Source organism: Megascapheus bottae, chromosome 3 (assembly GCF_031878675.1).
Source record: "Megascapheus bottae isolate mThoBot1 chromosome 3, mThoBot2.hap1, whole genome shotgun sequence".
Taxonomy (NCBI): Eukaryota; Metazoa; Chordata; class Mammalia; order Rodentia; family Geomyidae; genus Megascapheus; species Megascapheus bottae.
This window is the reverse complement of record NC_143511.1, coordinates 26,097,498-26,112,756: the sequence shown is the minus strand read 5'-3', so window position 1 is coordinate 26,112,756 and position 15,259 is coordinate 26,097,498. Positions and strand designations below refer to the sequence as shown.

The following is a 15,259-nucleotide window of genomic DNA, read 5'->3' as shown; positions in this document are numbered from 1 at the left end:
TGGACTTTCTCAAGGCTAGAGCTCTACCACTCGAGCCTCAGCACCACTTCCAGCTTTTTTCTATGTATGTGATACTGAGGAATCGAACCCGGGTCTTCATCTTCATGCATGCTAGGCAAGCACTCTACCACTAGGCCAAAGTCCCAGCCCTTGTACTTTTTTTTTTTTTGCCAGTTTTGGGGCTTGAACTCTGGACCTGGGCACTGTCCCCGGGGTTCCTTTTGCTCAAGGCTAGCACTCTACCTCTCAGGTCACAGTACCACTTCCAGTTTTTTCTGTGACTAATTGGAGATAAGAGTCTGGTGGTTTTTTCCTTTCCCGGGCTGGCTTCAAACCAGCTCTCAGCCTCTCAACCTCCTAAATAGCTAGGATTACAAGTGCAAGCTATCAACACCTGGCTTTTTTCTTTTTCTTCTTTTTGTTGGTTGTGAGGCTTAAACTCTGGGCCTGGGCACAGTCCCTTAGCTCTTCAGCTCAAGGCTACCACTCTACCACTTTGAGCCACAGCACTGCTTCTAGTTTTCTGGTGGGTAATTGGAGATAAGAGTCTCACGGATTGTCCTGCCCAGGCTGGCTTTGAACCATAATCCCCAGATCTCAGCCTCATGAGTAGCTAGGATTTCAGGTATGAGCCACAGGCTCCTGGCTTACTTTTTGTTTTCTACTTATGAGATAAAAGTTTTACCATGTCATTCAGACTGACTGCAAACACAGATTCATCTTCCTGCCTGTCTCCTACGTAGGAGTATGCCTACCTTACCAGCTTTCACATCTGCCTGTCTTTCAGAGGCCCTCACAGGAGTGCCACTGGCAATGTCCAAAAAAATGATGGCAGATCTTACCTCCATAGTCCTCCCATCCCACTCCTTCTTTCCATCTACCTCCCAACACCCCCCTCTCCAAGCAGCTTTCCCCTGGGCCAGGGCAATGGCAGACTCTATATCAGTCTTGGCTCCCACTTGGATTTCTTTGACCCAACCAGCACACCGCCGCAGAGAAATCTTTGAGGAAAGTAAATCAGGCCTCACCGTTCACTGCTTCAACACTCCAGTGATTTTTTTCCAAGGCATGCTAATACAATCCCAACCCCAGACTACACACCTCGGCATGATGCAGCCCCCACCAATGCCCTCCTGCTCACCTGCAGACACAGGCTACTTGTCTGATGTCAGCCACCTCGCTGACACCCAGCATCTCGAATATACTTCTCCCAGATCCAGCCCAGCCAGGCTGACGATCGTTCAAAACTAGCTAACTCAAGTTTATTCTCCTCAGTGGGCTGCCTTCCTAGACCAAACTATTTGAAAGAGCTACTGTGCTACCAGTCACACCTCCTTTTATCTCTTTTGGTTTTTTTGTTTTTCTCTCAACTCCACTTCTTGAAAACAACATGTTTATTTACTGATGTACATATTTATCAATTGTCTCAGCCTCCTAGAAATATATCAATCCAGGAGACAGGTATCTATCTGTAACATACCTAAAGTCTACCCAAAAGTAGCTGCATGCTCAGTGCTCATGACTTACACCTAGAATCCTAGCGATTCAGGAGCCTGAGATCTGAGGATCCTGGTTTCAAGCCAGGCATGAAAGTTCATGGAACTCTTTATCTGAGCTGTAGCTCAGTGGTAGAGTGCTAGCCTTGATCAAAATGGCTGAGGGATAGCATCAAGGCCTTCAATTCAATACCTGTGACCAACAATAAATAAATAAATAAGGGAGGGAGGGAGGGAAGGGAGGAGAGAAAGGTGGAAGGGAGGGAAGGAGGAAGGGAACTGCAAGATATTTGTTAAATAAATCAAACAGGAAAAATAGAAAGAAGGATCCAGGCACTCAGGAGGCTGAGATCTGAGGATTGAGGTTCAAACCCAGCCCAGATACTAAAGTCTCTGAGACTCGTATCTCCAATTAACCACCAGAAAACCAGAAATGACAATGTGACTCAAGGGGTAGGGTGGTGGCCTTGAGCTGAAGAGCTCAGGGACAGTGCCCATGACAAGTCCCATGACTGACAAAAACAAACCAATAAATAAAAGGGGGCAGGAAGAAAGGAGCGGGCTCCGGATCAGACAGCAAACTGGCTAGCAGAAATGAACTCAGTGCAGATCAGCAAATATTTATTGGTGTTTGATAAATGCTACCTACAACACTAAATTAGCATATATACTTGAGATAAGTCCCCAAAACCTTGATCCAAGAGTTAAGGGAAAATGCAAAAATAGGAGATGGTTTGTAAATGCAGAAATCAATATTGAAAGTCACCTGTTAATATACACCAAATGGAATTGATATTGGATGGCTGAAGTAATATTGGGAGATGTTATTGGTAATAAACATCAGTAAATCTGCTATCACTTTAACTTGAAATCAATGATTTCTTTTGACGGCAAACCAGATATTTACTATCTCTCTTAAGAGTCTCTTACATGGTTTGGGAGGGGAGGGTTGGTAAGCATGTTTAATGGTACCAGAAAATAAACCAGATTAACAGTTATGAAGTCTGACTACAGAAATAATTAACTTTGTGTAAAGATAATTTTTTTCAGCAACCGTGGTCAATATTTGTGTGATTTTCCATCAAGGAGTTTGTCTTTATCAACTGAAAAGACAGAAAAGTATATATACACTGTGGGGTTGTTTGTAAAAACTAAAAATGGATATCTAAACAATAAAGAACCTTTGAGCTGAGCACTGGTGGCTCATGCCTATAATCCTAGCTACTCAGGAGGCTGAGATCTAAGAATAGCAGTTTGAAGCTAACCCAGGTGGGAAATTCCATAAGACTCTTGTACCCAAGTTAGCACCAAAAAAGCCAGAAGTGGAGCTGTGGCACAAGTGGTAGAGCACTAGCCTTAAACACAAAAGCTCAGGGACAGTGCCCAGGCCCTGAGTTCAAGTTCCAGGACAGGCACATATGTGCCTACACACACATGCACTTGTGTGTATGTGTGTGTGTATACACAGACACATATATAAATTAAGTTGGGAAGTGTGAGCAAATGCAGTCATTATGTTCAATCTACGATATATAAGAATTGAACCATGTAAGCTGAGGGTTGGGATGGGAGGGAAAAATGATAGAAGGGTGACACTGGACTCACAATTTGACTTACAAAACTGTAATCTCTCTGTACAACTCCTTGATAAAAATGTTAAAACTTATGTTTGAATTTTCTGTGCCCCTCATACGCTGATGGTGAAGAGTGTAGCCTCTTTGAAAAGTGTTCTTCCAAGTGTCAACCACGGAGTTACCGTTGTGACTCTGCCATTCCCTTCTCTGATAAAGCATACATTTATCCCAAACGTGTGCACAAATGTTCAGAGATTTAGCCACAATGGCTGACATGTTAGGTAACTTCTATCACCTGATAAATAGAAAACAAAGTACACAGTCTATCCACACAATGGAATACTAGTTGGTACAAAAAAAAAATAATGAGCCAGTTGCCAATGGCTTACATCTGTAATCCTAGCTTCTCAGGAAGCTGAGATCTGAGGAGCACAGTTGGAAGCCAGCATGGCACAGTTTGAAGCCAGCTAAAAGTTTATGAGATGCTTATCTCCAAATAACCACAAAATGCTGGAAGTAGAGCTGTGGTTCAAGTAGTAGACAGCTAGCCTTGAGTAAAAATGCTCAAGGACCCAGGCTTTGAGTTCAAGCCCCAGTATACAACCCCCCCACACACACCATAATAAAAATAATAAATCCATGTGACAGCATGGATAAATCTTGCAAACAGGCTAAGTAAAACAAGCCAGACACAAGAGGTCCCATATCTTGAAATTAAATGTCTTGAATATATGAAAACATCTGAGACAAATCTGTAGTGACAGACATATTAGTGGATGCCTATAGCTGGGATGAGAGTGGCTGTGAGTGACAGCTAATGGGTAGTTTCCTTAAGAAAAGGTGGTAAAAATGATGCACTGTTGGCTAAGACTTGTAATCCTAGCTACTCAGGAGGCTGAGATCTGAGTTTAAAAACAACCCACGGAGGAAAGTCCTGGAAACTCTTATCTCCAATTAATCAGAAAAAAAAAACGGAAGTAAATCTATGGCTCAAGTGGTAGAATGCCAGTTTTGAGCATAAAAGCTCAGGAATAGCACCCAGGCCTGGAGTTCAAGCCCTAGTACCAGAAAAGGAAAAAAAAAAAAAAAAAGAGTGAGACATTAAAACAACAGGTAATCAAAACAGTCACTACAACCTAACAGTTTCTTTCATCTTTTTCATTTAAGCCCCCAATTGTTACTTCAATTTAACAAATTTTATCTTCCTTGAAACCTGGAAATTTCGTAATACTCTCAAAGTAAAACTTGGGCATGATTTTACTTGAAAAAAATTAATTTAAGATCATTTCCTAATGTACTTGAAACTAAGAGGGTTGGGGTGTGTGTGTGTGTGTGTGTGTGTGTACCAGTCCCAGGTTTTGAATTCAAGGTCATGCACTCTCACATGGCTTTTTCACTCAAAGTTACCGTTTGAGACACATCTTCACTTCTGATTTTTTTTTTTACTAGTTAACTGAAGATAAAAGTCTCATAAGGCTTTGCTGCTCAGGCTGTCTTTGAGCCAGGATCGATCCTCAAATCTCAGCCTCCTAAGTAGCTAGGATTACAAGTGTAAGCCACGAGGACTGGGTTGAAAGCTATCTTAGATCAAATAAGAGCCATTTCATGTAGGTGGTGGGAATCTTTCAATAATAAACTCCCAACCCAATATCATATACACTGTCTTTCAATTGTTCATTTCATTATAACACTGTTCTCTTTCCAGTTTCAGACAGCTGGAAATATACAAGCTGAAATGTTAGTTTAAATGTCAATAACTCCAAAACAGGGCACGGTAGGACAGAAGCAACAGTGTCTGACAATGTTTTGAAGGATACATGCTTTGCACATTTGTTCACACTCACAGGAAGGACACCACCAAGAGTGTGTTTGATGTGTACACCAACTCATGTGTACACCACGACTCCATGTGACAGCTCAGGTTCATCAACTGCCATGAGTATACCCCTCCAGTGGCAAAAGCCAGACATGGATGGGGGGGGGGGCAGGAATATACTCAAAAGCTACAAAGCTTCCCTTCAGTTTTGCTGTAAACCTAAATCTGCCTTTTAAAAATAAAGTCTACTTCTCTTTTCTTGCTAGTGCTAGAGTTCAAACTCAGGGACTTGTGAGTGTTCAGCTTCGTAGGCTGATACTCTACCATTTTTGAGTCATACCTCTAGCCTGACTTCTTGCTGGTTATTTTGGAGATGGGAGTGTGGCAGATTTCTCTGCCACAAGCTGGTCTTGAACCTCAATCCCACAAAAAAAAAATTAATTAAATTAAAAAAAATAAAACAACCTCTTCAGCAAGTAGGGCATGAGTCCCTGGCACCTGGCTTAATCTCTCTTTTTCTAAAAACCTATCAGATGGACTCTACTTCATGTGTGTTTGTAATGCACTTAAATAAGTAACTGAGACACTCAGGGACGAGTGTCCCCGTTTCCCTAGGTTGAAAGAACTGACACAGACAGTGCAGGAGGGGTCCCTTCACAATGTGGCCCAAACCTGAGGAGGAAGGAGTCTAAAATCTGGCCAATGGGCCTCAGGGAAGGCAGAAGTTTCCAGAGAAAGCCCTAGACGGTGGGAGGTGGCTTGATCCGGGGGAGGGAGGGTGTGCGTGTGGATGCAAGTCAAGGGTACTGCAGGAGGGAGGGCCCTGGCACGATAACATTCAGGCTCTCACAAAGAACCTGCCTGCACAACCCAGCCTGACAATGCGGCCCTTCATTTGCTGCTTCTAAGCAGAGGAGAGGCAGAGGCACACACAACTATATGCAGACCTCAGCAAATGTACCATGCTGACCGAGGTAGAAGGGAATGTCCAAAATAAAATTAAAGTAGAAGGGGAACCCAGATTTGCAGAGGAAGAATGCCTGAAATTTAAACATAAAGAGCTGCTAACATTTTTTGTTGGGGCGGGAAGCACACTTCATGCTAAAATTCAACAACAGATGAAATCAGAATGGAGGTGCTAAAATTTTGGTATTAATCCATCATTTGGTTGTGTACTAATTAATCACGTATCTATTAACATCTGATTCTGTTAGTATAAAGAGCCAACAACAGTTTCTTCAAAAGGCTTTCTCTCTCTCTCTCTCTCTCTCTCTCTCTCTCTCTCTCTCTCTCTCTCTCTCTCTCTCTCTCTCTCCCTCTCCCTCTCCCTCTCCCTCTCCCTCTCCCTCTCCCTCTCTTACACACTCAGAAGACAACGACCAAGGCAATCACTTCCAGCCTTGCTTGGGGACTGGTCAGTCTTTTTTGTCCATCTAGCCAGTCTTTCACTAAGGGCTGCACAGGGTATCTTCAGCATCCATTTAACTCACTCACCGGCCTTGGCTCTCCAGTAAAGGACACACAGCTTGGTAAATCCAATATTCTTTGAAGTCCCAGAATTCAGTCAATAATCTTGGCAGTAATTCTTACACATTTCTCACCCTTGGCACTTTAAGGAGCCAAAGGAGATAACGAAGAAATGTCAAGGACATAAAAATCTATTCAATTTTACCCAGCTACCCACATAGAAATAGGGATTCTAGGCAGCAGGTATCAGTAGGCAGAATGTTAGTAATGGTGACAGGTGAGACACCTGGAAGGTCTATCTTATGACAACTCCTGTGACGTGGGCTTTTTACTAAATTCTCTCAAATCCAGCCCTTCTATAACTGTACAATGGAATTCTAGACCACTAAAATATGTCAAGGTATGCTAAATGGAAACAAAACACCTGATTGCAACAAGTGGGAACATTACACGCCCCTGGTGTTAGCTATTACATTGTGTACAGGTATGTATGTGTAGGTATGTATATATGAATCATGTAGGTTATAGCATATAAGAAGGATAACCTAGTGGAGTACTGGTGCCTCACTCTTGTATTCCTAAGCTACTCAGAAGGCTGAAATCTGATGATCAAAGTTCAAAGCCAGCCTGGGCAGGAAAGGATGTGAGATTCTTATCTCCAGCTAACTACTGAGAAAAAACTGGAAGTGGCAGCACTATGGCTCAAATGGTAGAGAACAGTAGCTTTGAGCAAAAGAAGACAGAGTACCCAGGCCCTGAGTTCAATCTCCAGGACTGACGAAAACCAATCAAACAAACAAATAAAAGAACGAATGGAGGAGAAGGAGGAAGAAGAGGAGACACAGAGTTTACAAGCAGAAAAGCTATCATGAGAGCTGCTGCTTGGGCATGGGAAGTGGGGAGAAGAACCAAGATCTTTCCTAGGAATTCATTACATGTTGTGCCCACTTTAAATGTTTTACCATCTTCCTAAGTTGAACGCTACTTTGAGTGGAATAGTAATAGAAGCTATGTATGTGTTGTAGTAGACTAGTTAGTTGACTTCTATTTGCTTAGAAAGCTTTAGGACTCTTGTCTGTCTGTCTGCATGCCTGCCTATCTGTCTGGTTTTCTCTTTCTTACTCTCTATCTCCCTTCTCCCCTTCCCACTCCATTTTTGGGGGGGTTTATTCTACTGCCATCTCCATTTCTTCCTTGCTCACAACTTAATTTGGAAGTTATCTTTCCCAAGCCAGAGGTCTGGCAGAAGTCTATGGCAGCTTCACCATCTGTGCACATTCATTCTATGCGCTCCAGTTCCCCAGAGCTGGGGAACCATCGTGCTATGGAAATTCCACTGAGCCTCCCGGGGCCACACTTCCATACCTGTACCTGAGCGAAAGAGCACAACATATATGGACAGTCACAGACCCTTCACTTCAGTGTGGCTTTTAGTTCAAAGGTATGGCTCTAAGCTAGTCTCCGCTAGAGGCAAGCAAGGGACCTGTTTACATCCTTCTGGAGCTGAACCCTATCTCTAGCTCCCTCTCTTTCACGTGACTCCTGTACTGTTCCTCAGTGCTGCTCTCTCATGCTCTGCCAGCCCCTCTATTGTCTTGTAAAGAGCAAAGTTTGAAAACTATCTACTAGGTCTGGGCTATGAGCAACCAATCCACAAGAGAGGGGAGCAGGGGAAAGGGTTCCAGCTCAGCTTTTCATTTTTACCTTTATCACAGTACAAAAGCTGCTACAAAGGTAAAGAACTTACAGTAGAAACCCAATGTTGAATGAACTATATTGGTTATAGGACTTGAACTCAAGGACTGGGCTTTGTCCCTGAGTATTTTCCCTCAAGGCTAGTGCTCCACCACTTTGAGCCATAGCACCACTTCTGGTTTTCTGGTGGTTTGCTGGGGATAAGAGTCTCACAGTTTCCTGCCCAGACTGGCCTTGAACTGTGATCCTCAGATCTCAGCCTCCTGAGTAGTTAAGATGATAAACATGAGCCACTGGCCACCCTTGTTGAATGTGTGTTTGATGTTTCCCCATATCAAGGTTCTAGGCAGCATCCAAGAGCTACAGCTCTCAGATTAGGAGGATAAGCCACCAGCATTACCACATTGTCCTGTGTGGCTTCTCTCATGGCCAGCACACAGGCTACAGTAATTGCATTTCAACTTAGGACGTTTTCAATGTACCCTGCTTTCTTCAGTACCATGATCGGGACTCATGAGATCTTTAAAATCCCCAGGACTCCTCTCTTCTTCTTTACTTCTTCTTTATTTATTTATCTGATCCTGGGTCTTGAACTCGGGGTCTGGATGCTGTCCCTTAGCTTTTTCACTGAAGGCTGGCATTCTACTACTTGAGCCACAACTCCACTTCTGATGTTTTTTTTTTTTTTTCTAGTTAATTGGAGGTGAGCATCTCACAGATTTTCCTGCCTAGGCTGGCTTCAAACCAAGATCCTCACATCTCAGGCTCGTGAATAGCTAGGATTACAAGTGTGAGACACCAGTACCCAGCTTGCCCTATGATTTTATAGCTAAGGAACATCAAATAAAAATGCAGACCACATAGTTATACGGGCTTCAGTGCCTCCTTCAGGCTCTTAAAACCTATCTAAGAGGGAAGGCACTGTCGCCCTTAACTACCATGGCCCTTAGATCTTTCACTGGTGGATTCTAGACAGGGACCATCCAGTGAAACTCTGAGAGGTAGAAATGTGTTACTCAGCCTGGCTTCTGTCAACTGTGGATGGCCCCTGAGCACTAGAACTGTGGCTAACTCATTGGAGGACATCACAGGGAGCTCCAGGTCTTTTTACAGGTTCCCCAGGCAATTTGGTGCCCTAGAACAGAAGCTTGGCAGGCACTGCAAGCAGATGGACAAATCACTGACTTTCTAGTTCCACTTGGCCAATCACTTTCCATGTCTGCTAAAGCTTAGCACCACCTACCTTACAGAGTCACATGAGCCCCTCTGACAGCAAGGAAGGAACACAAGCCAATATGGTGCGCCTCCCATTCCATTCCCATCTGATGCCTAGGATTTGACCTGCCCTGACACCTGCCACACATAGAAACCTTGTTGTAAAAATACCAATTCCAGGAATGGAGAATCTTCAGCCTCTACCCAAGAGGACCTCAGAAATGGAGTGGAAGACGGAGGTGAAATGTAAACATCTCACTGCTCTCTGATGTTCTGCCATTCCAACTTTGACTAATAATCAACAGCAACGTTCAGCCACTGAACTGACATGGCTTTCTCCTAGGAAGGCATCCGAAAGCAAACCTCCAGAGGTATAATGCTTAAAGAAGCTGGGCGCTGGTGACTTACCCCTGTAAACCTAGCTCCTTAGAAGACTGTGATCTGAGGATTCCGATTGAAAACCTGCCTCAGCAGAAAAGTCCATGAGATCCTCATCTCCAATGAGGGAGCAAAAATGTCAGAAGTTGAGTTATGGCTCAAGTGGTAGAGCACTAGCCTTGAGTGAAAAAGCTAAAGGTGAGTGCCCCCGGCCCTGACTTCAAGGCCCAGTATAGGGAAAAGGAAGAGGGGGGGAGGGGGTTCCTCAAGCTCAGGCAGCTTTTATGGTGACAGCCTTTCTTCCTCCCTACTGCCTGTCCCCCTTCTTGTCCCCCCACCCTTACCTGAAGCCCCACTGGTGGGGGCACTGGCTGGCGCAGGCTGGGAGGAGCTGCTGCTGCTCTCGCTCATAAGGCACTGGTTGCCTCCGTTGTTCTCTCTCTTGACCAGCAGCTCAGCGGCACTGGGCAGCGGAATAGGGTGGCTGATGCCCAGTTCTTCCTCCTGTGCCTGCTGTCTTCTCAGGGCCACCTAGGAGCACAGGACAGGGAGTCACCTCTAGCACTACACCATCACCTGAGCAACTCTGCTAAAACACCAGCACCATGATTTCCTAGTTCGGCAGGTGAGTGATGCCTAAGCATTCTCATTTTTCTTGTTTCTTTGACCCATTTTTTTGGCCCAGGTTATTACACTAGGCAGCCAGAGTACTTGCTCAACAAGCCAATGGATACAAAGGAAGAAAAAGGAACCAGAGTGGATCTGTGAAAACTGTGCATCAACGAAGGAAGAGCCTTCGATCCCAGTATTAGAAGTAAATGTAGTGCACACCCGTGAACCCAGCATTTGGAGCTTGAGTCAGGAGGACTCAGAGATGGAAACCAGTCCAAGCCACACAGTGTATTCAAGGCCAGCCTCTGTTACACAGTGAATCCTATCTCAAAGGCAAGCAGACAGACAGAAACACACAAACAGGAAAAAGGGAAAAAGAAGGGAAAAGGAGAAGGAAGAGATGGGAGGGGATTCTGGACAGATTAGGACAGGATTGGGTTGCTTATTCCTTCATTTCACACGTAGCTTCAAGGGCACTGTACTGGGAATCTGGGCCATCAAGATTAGACTAGACCCCAAGTTTTTCACTCAGTAGGAGAAATCAGAGGCAAGCAAGCACACTGTGAAACCCTACAGAAGACATTCAGATAAAAATCTCAGAGGCTGAGATCTGAAAATTGCAGTTGCAGTTCAAAGCCAGCCTAGGAAGAACAGCCAATGAGACTCTTATCTCACTATCAAAAACAAAAAAAGCCAAAAGTGGAAATACGGCTCAAATGATAGAGCACTAGGTGAGAGAGAGAGGAGGGGGATATGAATATATCTCTCAAAGATATATTCCTAAATTCCAGTCTCAGTACCAGCACATACAAAAATTAATTAATTAAAAAGCAAAAGAAAGAGCTATGGTTCAAGTGCTGGAGTACCAGCCTTGAGCAGAGAAGCTCAGGGAATAGTGCCCAGGGCCCTGAATTCAAGCCCCAAAACCAGCATGAAAGAAAGGAAGCAAGGGGAAGGGAGGGAGGAAAGGAGGGAGGGATGGAGGGAGAGAAGGAGAGAGGGGAAGAGAAAGAGAGAGAGGAAGGGAGAAAGAAAAAAAGGTAGGAAGAAGAGAGAAACGGAAGGAAAAGAAAAGAGAAATATCATGAATATGTAAGAACCAGCCAAGGCAAGATTTAAACAGAATCTTGAAGAATAGGATGAGGAGGACTAGGACAGGTAGGAGAAAGGGAAAGAAGAGACTGGAACTAAATGTACTGGAAAGGCAGGGACCGCAGAGCCCAGTTTCCCAGAGCTGGAGGGATCAAGGTATGGAGAAGCAGGTGGCTGGGGGTAAGAGAGTCCTGAACCTGGGCAAAAGGGGAAACGCTGTGATCTTTGGTTCAGGAATAGAGAGGCACAACTGGGACAGGGGAAAAAAATATTTGACATACTTATTAAAAAGTATTCACTTTATCCTCTTTTAAATAACATTGTTAAAAGTTGAAGGGGAAAAAAAGACTTAAAGAAAATAAAGGGTTTTTTTTTTGTTGTTTACTAGATGTAACAAAAGGAGTCTCTACTGAAACTGACCATCAGTACTCAAGGCAAAGTGCAAATGCCTGGAGTGACTCAGAGGCTCAAAGACCAGCTGAAACTTAGGTGAATTAGAAATACAACTATATTTTTAGGGAAAAAAAAAAAACCTGTAGTCCAGACTTGGCCGATAATTTTGAAGATAATTTTTACTTTCATAAGCAAAGATAACTTTACTTTCAACTCAAAAAAATCAAATAATAAATTCAGCAATTATCCAAGACTATGGAAGTAGTTCAAGGGGTAGAGCACCAGCCTTTAAAGAAAAAAGCCAAGGAAGGAACAGTGCCTAGGTCTTGAGTTCAAGCCCCTGTACTGGCACTGGCACGCTCACGCACACACACACCTAAAAATATAAACTTATCTTCATTTTTTTCCTGTATATAATGGAAAGGTTTGCAAACAAGTTATTAGGGACTCTGCCCAGAAATAAGGTTTTGGTTTTTGTTTTTTAAGTTCAAACACTAAAGTAAACCCACCTCACACAAACTTCATACACACAGAAAATGCACAAGTTGTGCCACAGATTCAGAATAAAGAGTATTCAAAGAGAGTAGTCTTTGGTTAAAATTCAATTATTCTTTGTGTAAGATCAATTTCAGACTACTTTAGGTTGATTAAAAAGTAGCTGTGTGGATTTTTATGGTGTGTGTGTGTGTGAGAGAGAGAGAGAGAGAGAGAGAGAGAGAGAGAGAGAGAGAGAGAGAGAGAGAGAGAGAGAGAGAGAGAGAGAGAGAGAGAGAGGAGAGGGAATACTGCTATGTTATTTTAAATGTGGACGTTTAAAGTGTTCTAACGCAAGTACAAAAGCTTCTGCTTTGTGGGAAATCCTGAAGTTTGACCTGTGAAAAAAGACTTTGAGTTGTTCTTATTTCAACAGTCTCCTCAAAGTCTGTCCCCTTAGTAAGTCAAAATTATTCAAAATTAATGTCAACTCTAGAATTCATATTTTATTACATTTTATAGAAAAATCCCATGCTGTCATACTGTTCACATTTTACACGGACTCCTGTGTTCATAGTATTTCTTATCTACAAGTTTAAGTCAGAAGTTCCTACCATTTGCTTTAAGTACTCTGTGTCCAGTTTTCATGTTACATCAGTGTATTTTCCCTACTATGATCCAGGAGGAAATCTACAAAGAAACTGGAGAAAGCCATATATCTATAGACTGTACTTCCAACATGAGAAGCTAAAATGGCATGCGATTTAAAACACATTTAAAAAAACCGATGCACGTGGAAAGTAGATATAATCTTTCAGCATCTTCAGCTCTGTCCACCCTCAAAAGTCATTTCCAAAAGAAGATATTCGAACAGTCTCCATCACCAGTTGCACAGGGCTAATAAACAATTTCTTGGGTTATCTTTTCATTTTTATATAACCGGTCTCAAAAAAAAAAAAAGAGAGATGAAGCAACTTTTAGCTGGAAAGAACGCACATCCCTCCTTCTTAAAAAAAATTGTTTTAAATCCTTTGTGGAATACCTGTTTTAACCGTTTCCGTTAAGATGATAAATGACCAACCAGCTGTTCAAGAGATTTTTTTTAAAACTTAAGCTGAGCAAAACTTCAACCCTGCACATTTTTCCCCAGTGCATGCATAATTTTTAAAATTAAAATATGCAAAGCAATTTGCCATCGAATAACCCGGGGCGGAAGCTGCAAACTTCTAAATACGAATATTTGCTTGGCGCTCAAAATGGCTGAGACGCCCCGGGGCGCCCCAGGGCCGCGCCACGCCGCGCCCCGCCGCACCCGCACCCTCGCCGGCCTCCACCCACCCCGGCCGCCGGGGTCGGAGCAGTGGCCCTCCCCCCTTCCACCCAGGCCAGACAGCCCACGGGACCCCCAAGAATCCTCCCTATTGAATAAGTACGACTCAGCGGAAAGACCGGAGGGGGGGTACCGGGCACCCCGAAACCCTCAGCTAGTAGAGCGGCGGCGTTGGGAATCCAGGGGAACCATCCCACGCCAGCTACCCGCCGCCCCGCTCAGCAAAAGGCCACTGGCTGGGATTCTTGGGGACTTCCATAGGCGCGAACCCCCTCAACTCTTCCCACTCCTGGTCCGGGGGTCCTGGGGATGGGGAGGGGGGATCCCCCAATTCTTTGGTTGGCAGACGGGGACCGGTGTCTAGTGGAGCGCAGGGCGCGGGAAGTGGGGAGGGGGGGCGGTTTACGAAGATTCGCAAGCCCAGCGAACCCCGCGATTCTACTCGTGGGACTCCATCTTAAGAGCGAACCCCGCACCTCTGCAGGAAGGAGGAGCGCGGGGCGGGGTGGGGGGGTGACCGGAGTGCCCTCGGGCCACTCTTTCTCGGAGGGTGAGGACGGGTTTCTCCGTTGTCGTGCGAACCCCGAAACGCTCCTAGAAAGCGGGCCCGGGATCCCAGAACTCCCAGTGGAGTGAACCCCGCATCTTTTACCCGGCGGGCGGGCGGGAAGCAGGACGCGGTCCGGACGCACGTGGCTTGCGAAAAGCCTCGGCCCGAGCGCGCGCGCACAGCGCGACCGTCGACGGAGCCCGCCGCGTCCCTCCCCGATACCCGGGAACCCCGACGCCCGGGTGTCCCCCCCCCACCCCCGCCACTCACCTGCGCGGCCATCACGCGCTGCCTCTCGGCGATCAGGTTGCATTTCTTGCACTGGCAATCCCGCCACATGCAGAAGCGTTTGTGGCCCTTGAGTGGCGACGCGTAGCCGTGGTTCCGGCAACGAGCGCATTTGGGCAGCCGCGGAGATTTCTTACTCGCCGCGCCCAGGCCCGACGCCCCGGAACCCGAGCCGCCACCGCTGCCCCCGGCCGCTCCCAGCAGAGCTCCGGACGCTTTGCTGTAGCCCGCGGCTTTGCCCTGCGGCGGTGCCCCGGGCGCGTGTGGAGTCTCCGACGGGGCCGAAGGCTTGCTGAAAGTTTCCTCGTTGGGCATAGTGCGCCCCTTCTTTTAATTTTCTTTAAAAAGGGGGGGATGGGGGAAGCGCCAAGGGTTGCCTTGTCGCGCTTGGAAAGGGGAAAAAAAAACACCCAGCGGACCGAGGAGAAGGAGGAGGAGGAGGTGCCGGGAGGCGTGTGCGCCGCCGCCGGAGGTACGGCCTGGAGTGGCGAGGTCGGGGACACGCAGCGTCGGCGGCGGGGCGGGGGGGGGGCGGGTTGTGCCTTTTTTTTTCCCTCTCTCTCTCTCTCTCTTTTTTTTTTGGCGCGCGCGCGCGGCCGCGGAACTTTTGGATACTTTTCCGAACGTTCCCGGGGATTGCAGAGGCGGGACGGCGGCGAGGGAGCGTGGCCACGCCCTCTGCCCCCCCACCAACTCCAGCCCAGACGCCCTGGGGTCCTGGTGCTACTTCACCCGCAGCAGCTCACAGACACCCTGCAGGGGAGGGCTTGCGGTGGGTGGGTGGGCTGCAAAAAGCGCGTGCGCACCGCAGCAAGATGCCCGGAGCGGGAGACACCACCCCGCCCCTTCTCCATCCCCACCCCCAGCTCGCTGCTAGAG

At 46.0% G+C, this 15,259-nt stretch overlaps 1 protein-coding gene across 1 annotated transcript; it reads right to left on the bottom strand.

Annotated features, from left to right (window-relative positions):
- Positions 1–9,183: 9,183 nt before the first annotated feature.
- LOC150065093 (doublesex- and mab-3-related transcription factor 1-like) lies at positions 9,184–14,846 on the bottom strand. Its single transcript, XM_090329295.1, has 3 exons — positions 14,363–14,846; positions 9,986–10,172; positions 9,184–9,206 (listed from the first exon to the last, which is right to left on the bottom strand). Exons 1-3 carry the CDS (start codon positions 14,693–14,695, stop codon positions 9,184–9,186), a joined length of 543 nt encoding a protein of 180 aa, XP_090185421.1. The 5' UTR covers positions 14,696–14,846.
- Between the last annotated feature and the right edge of the window lie 413 nt (positions 14,847–15,259).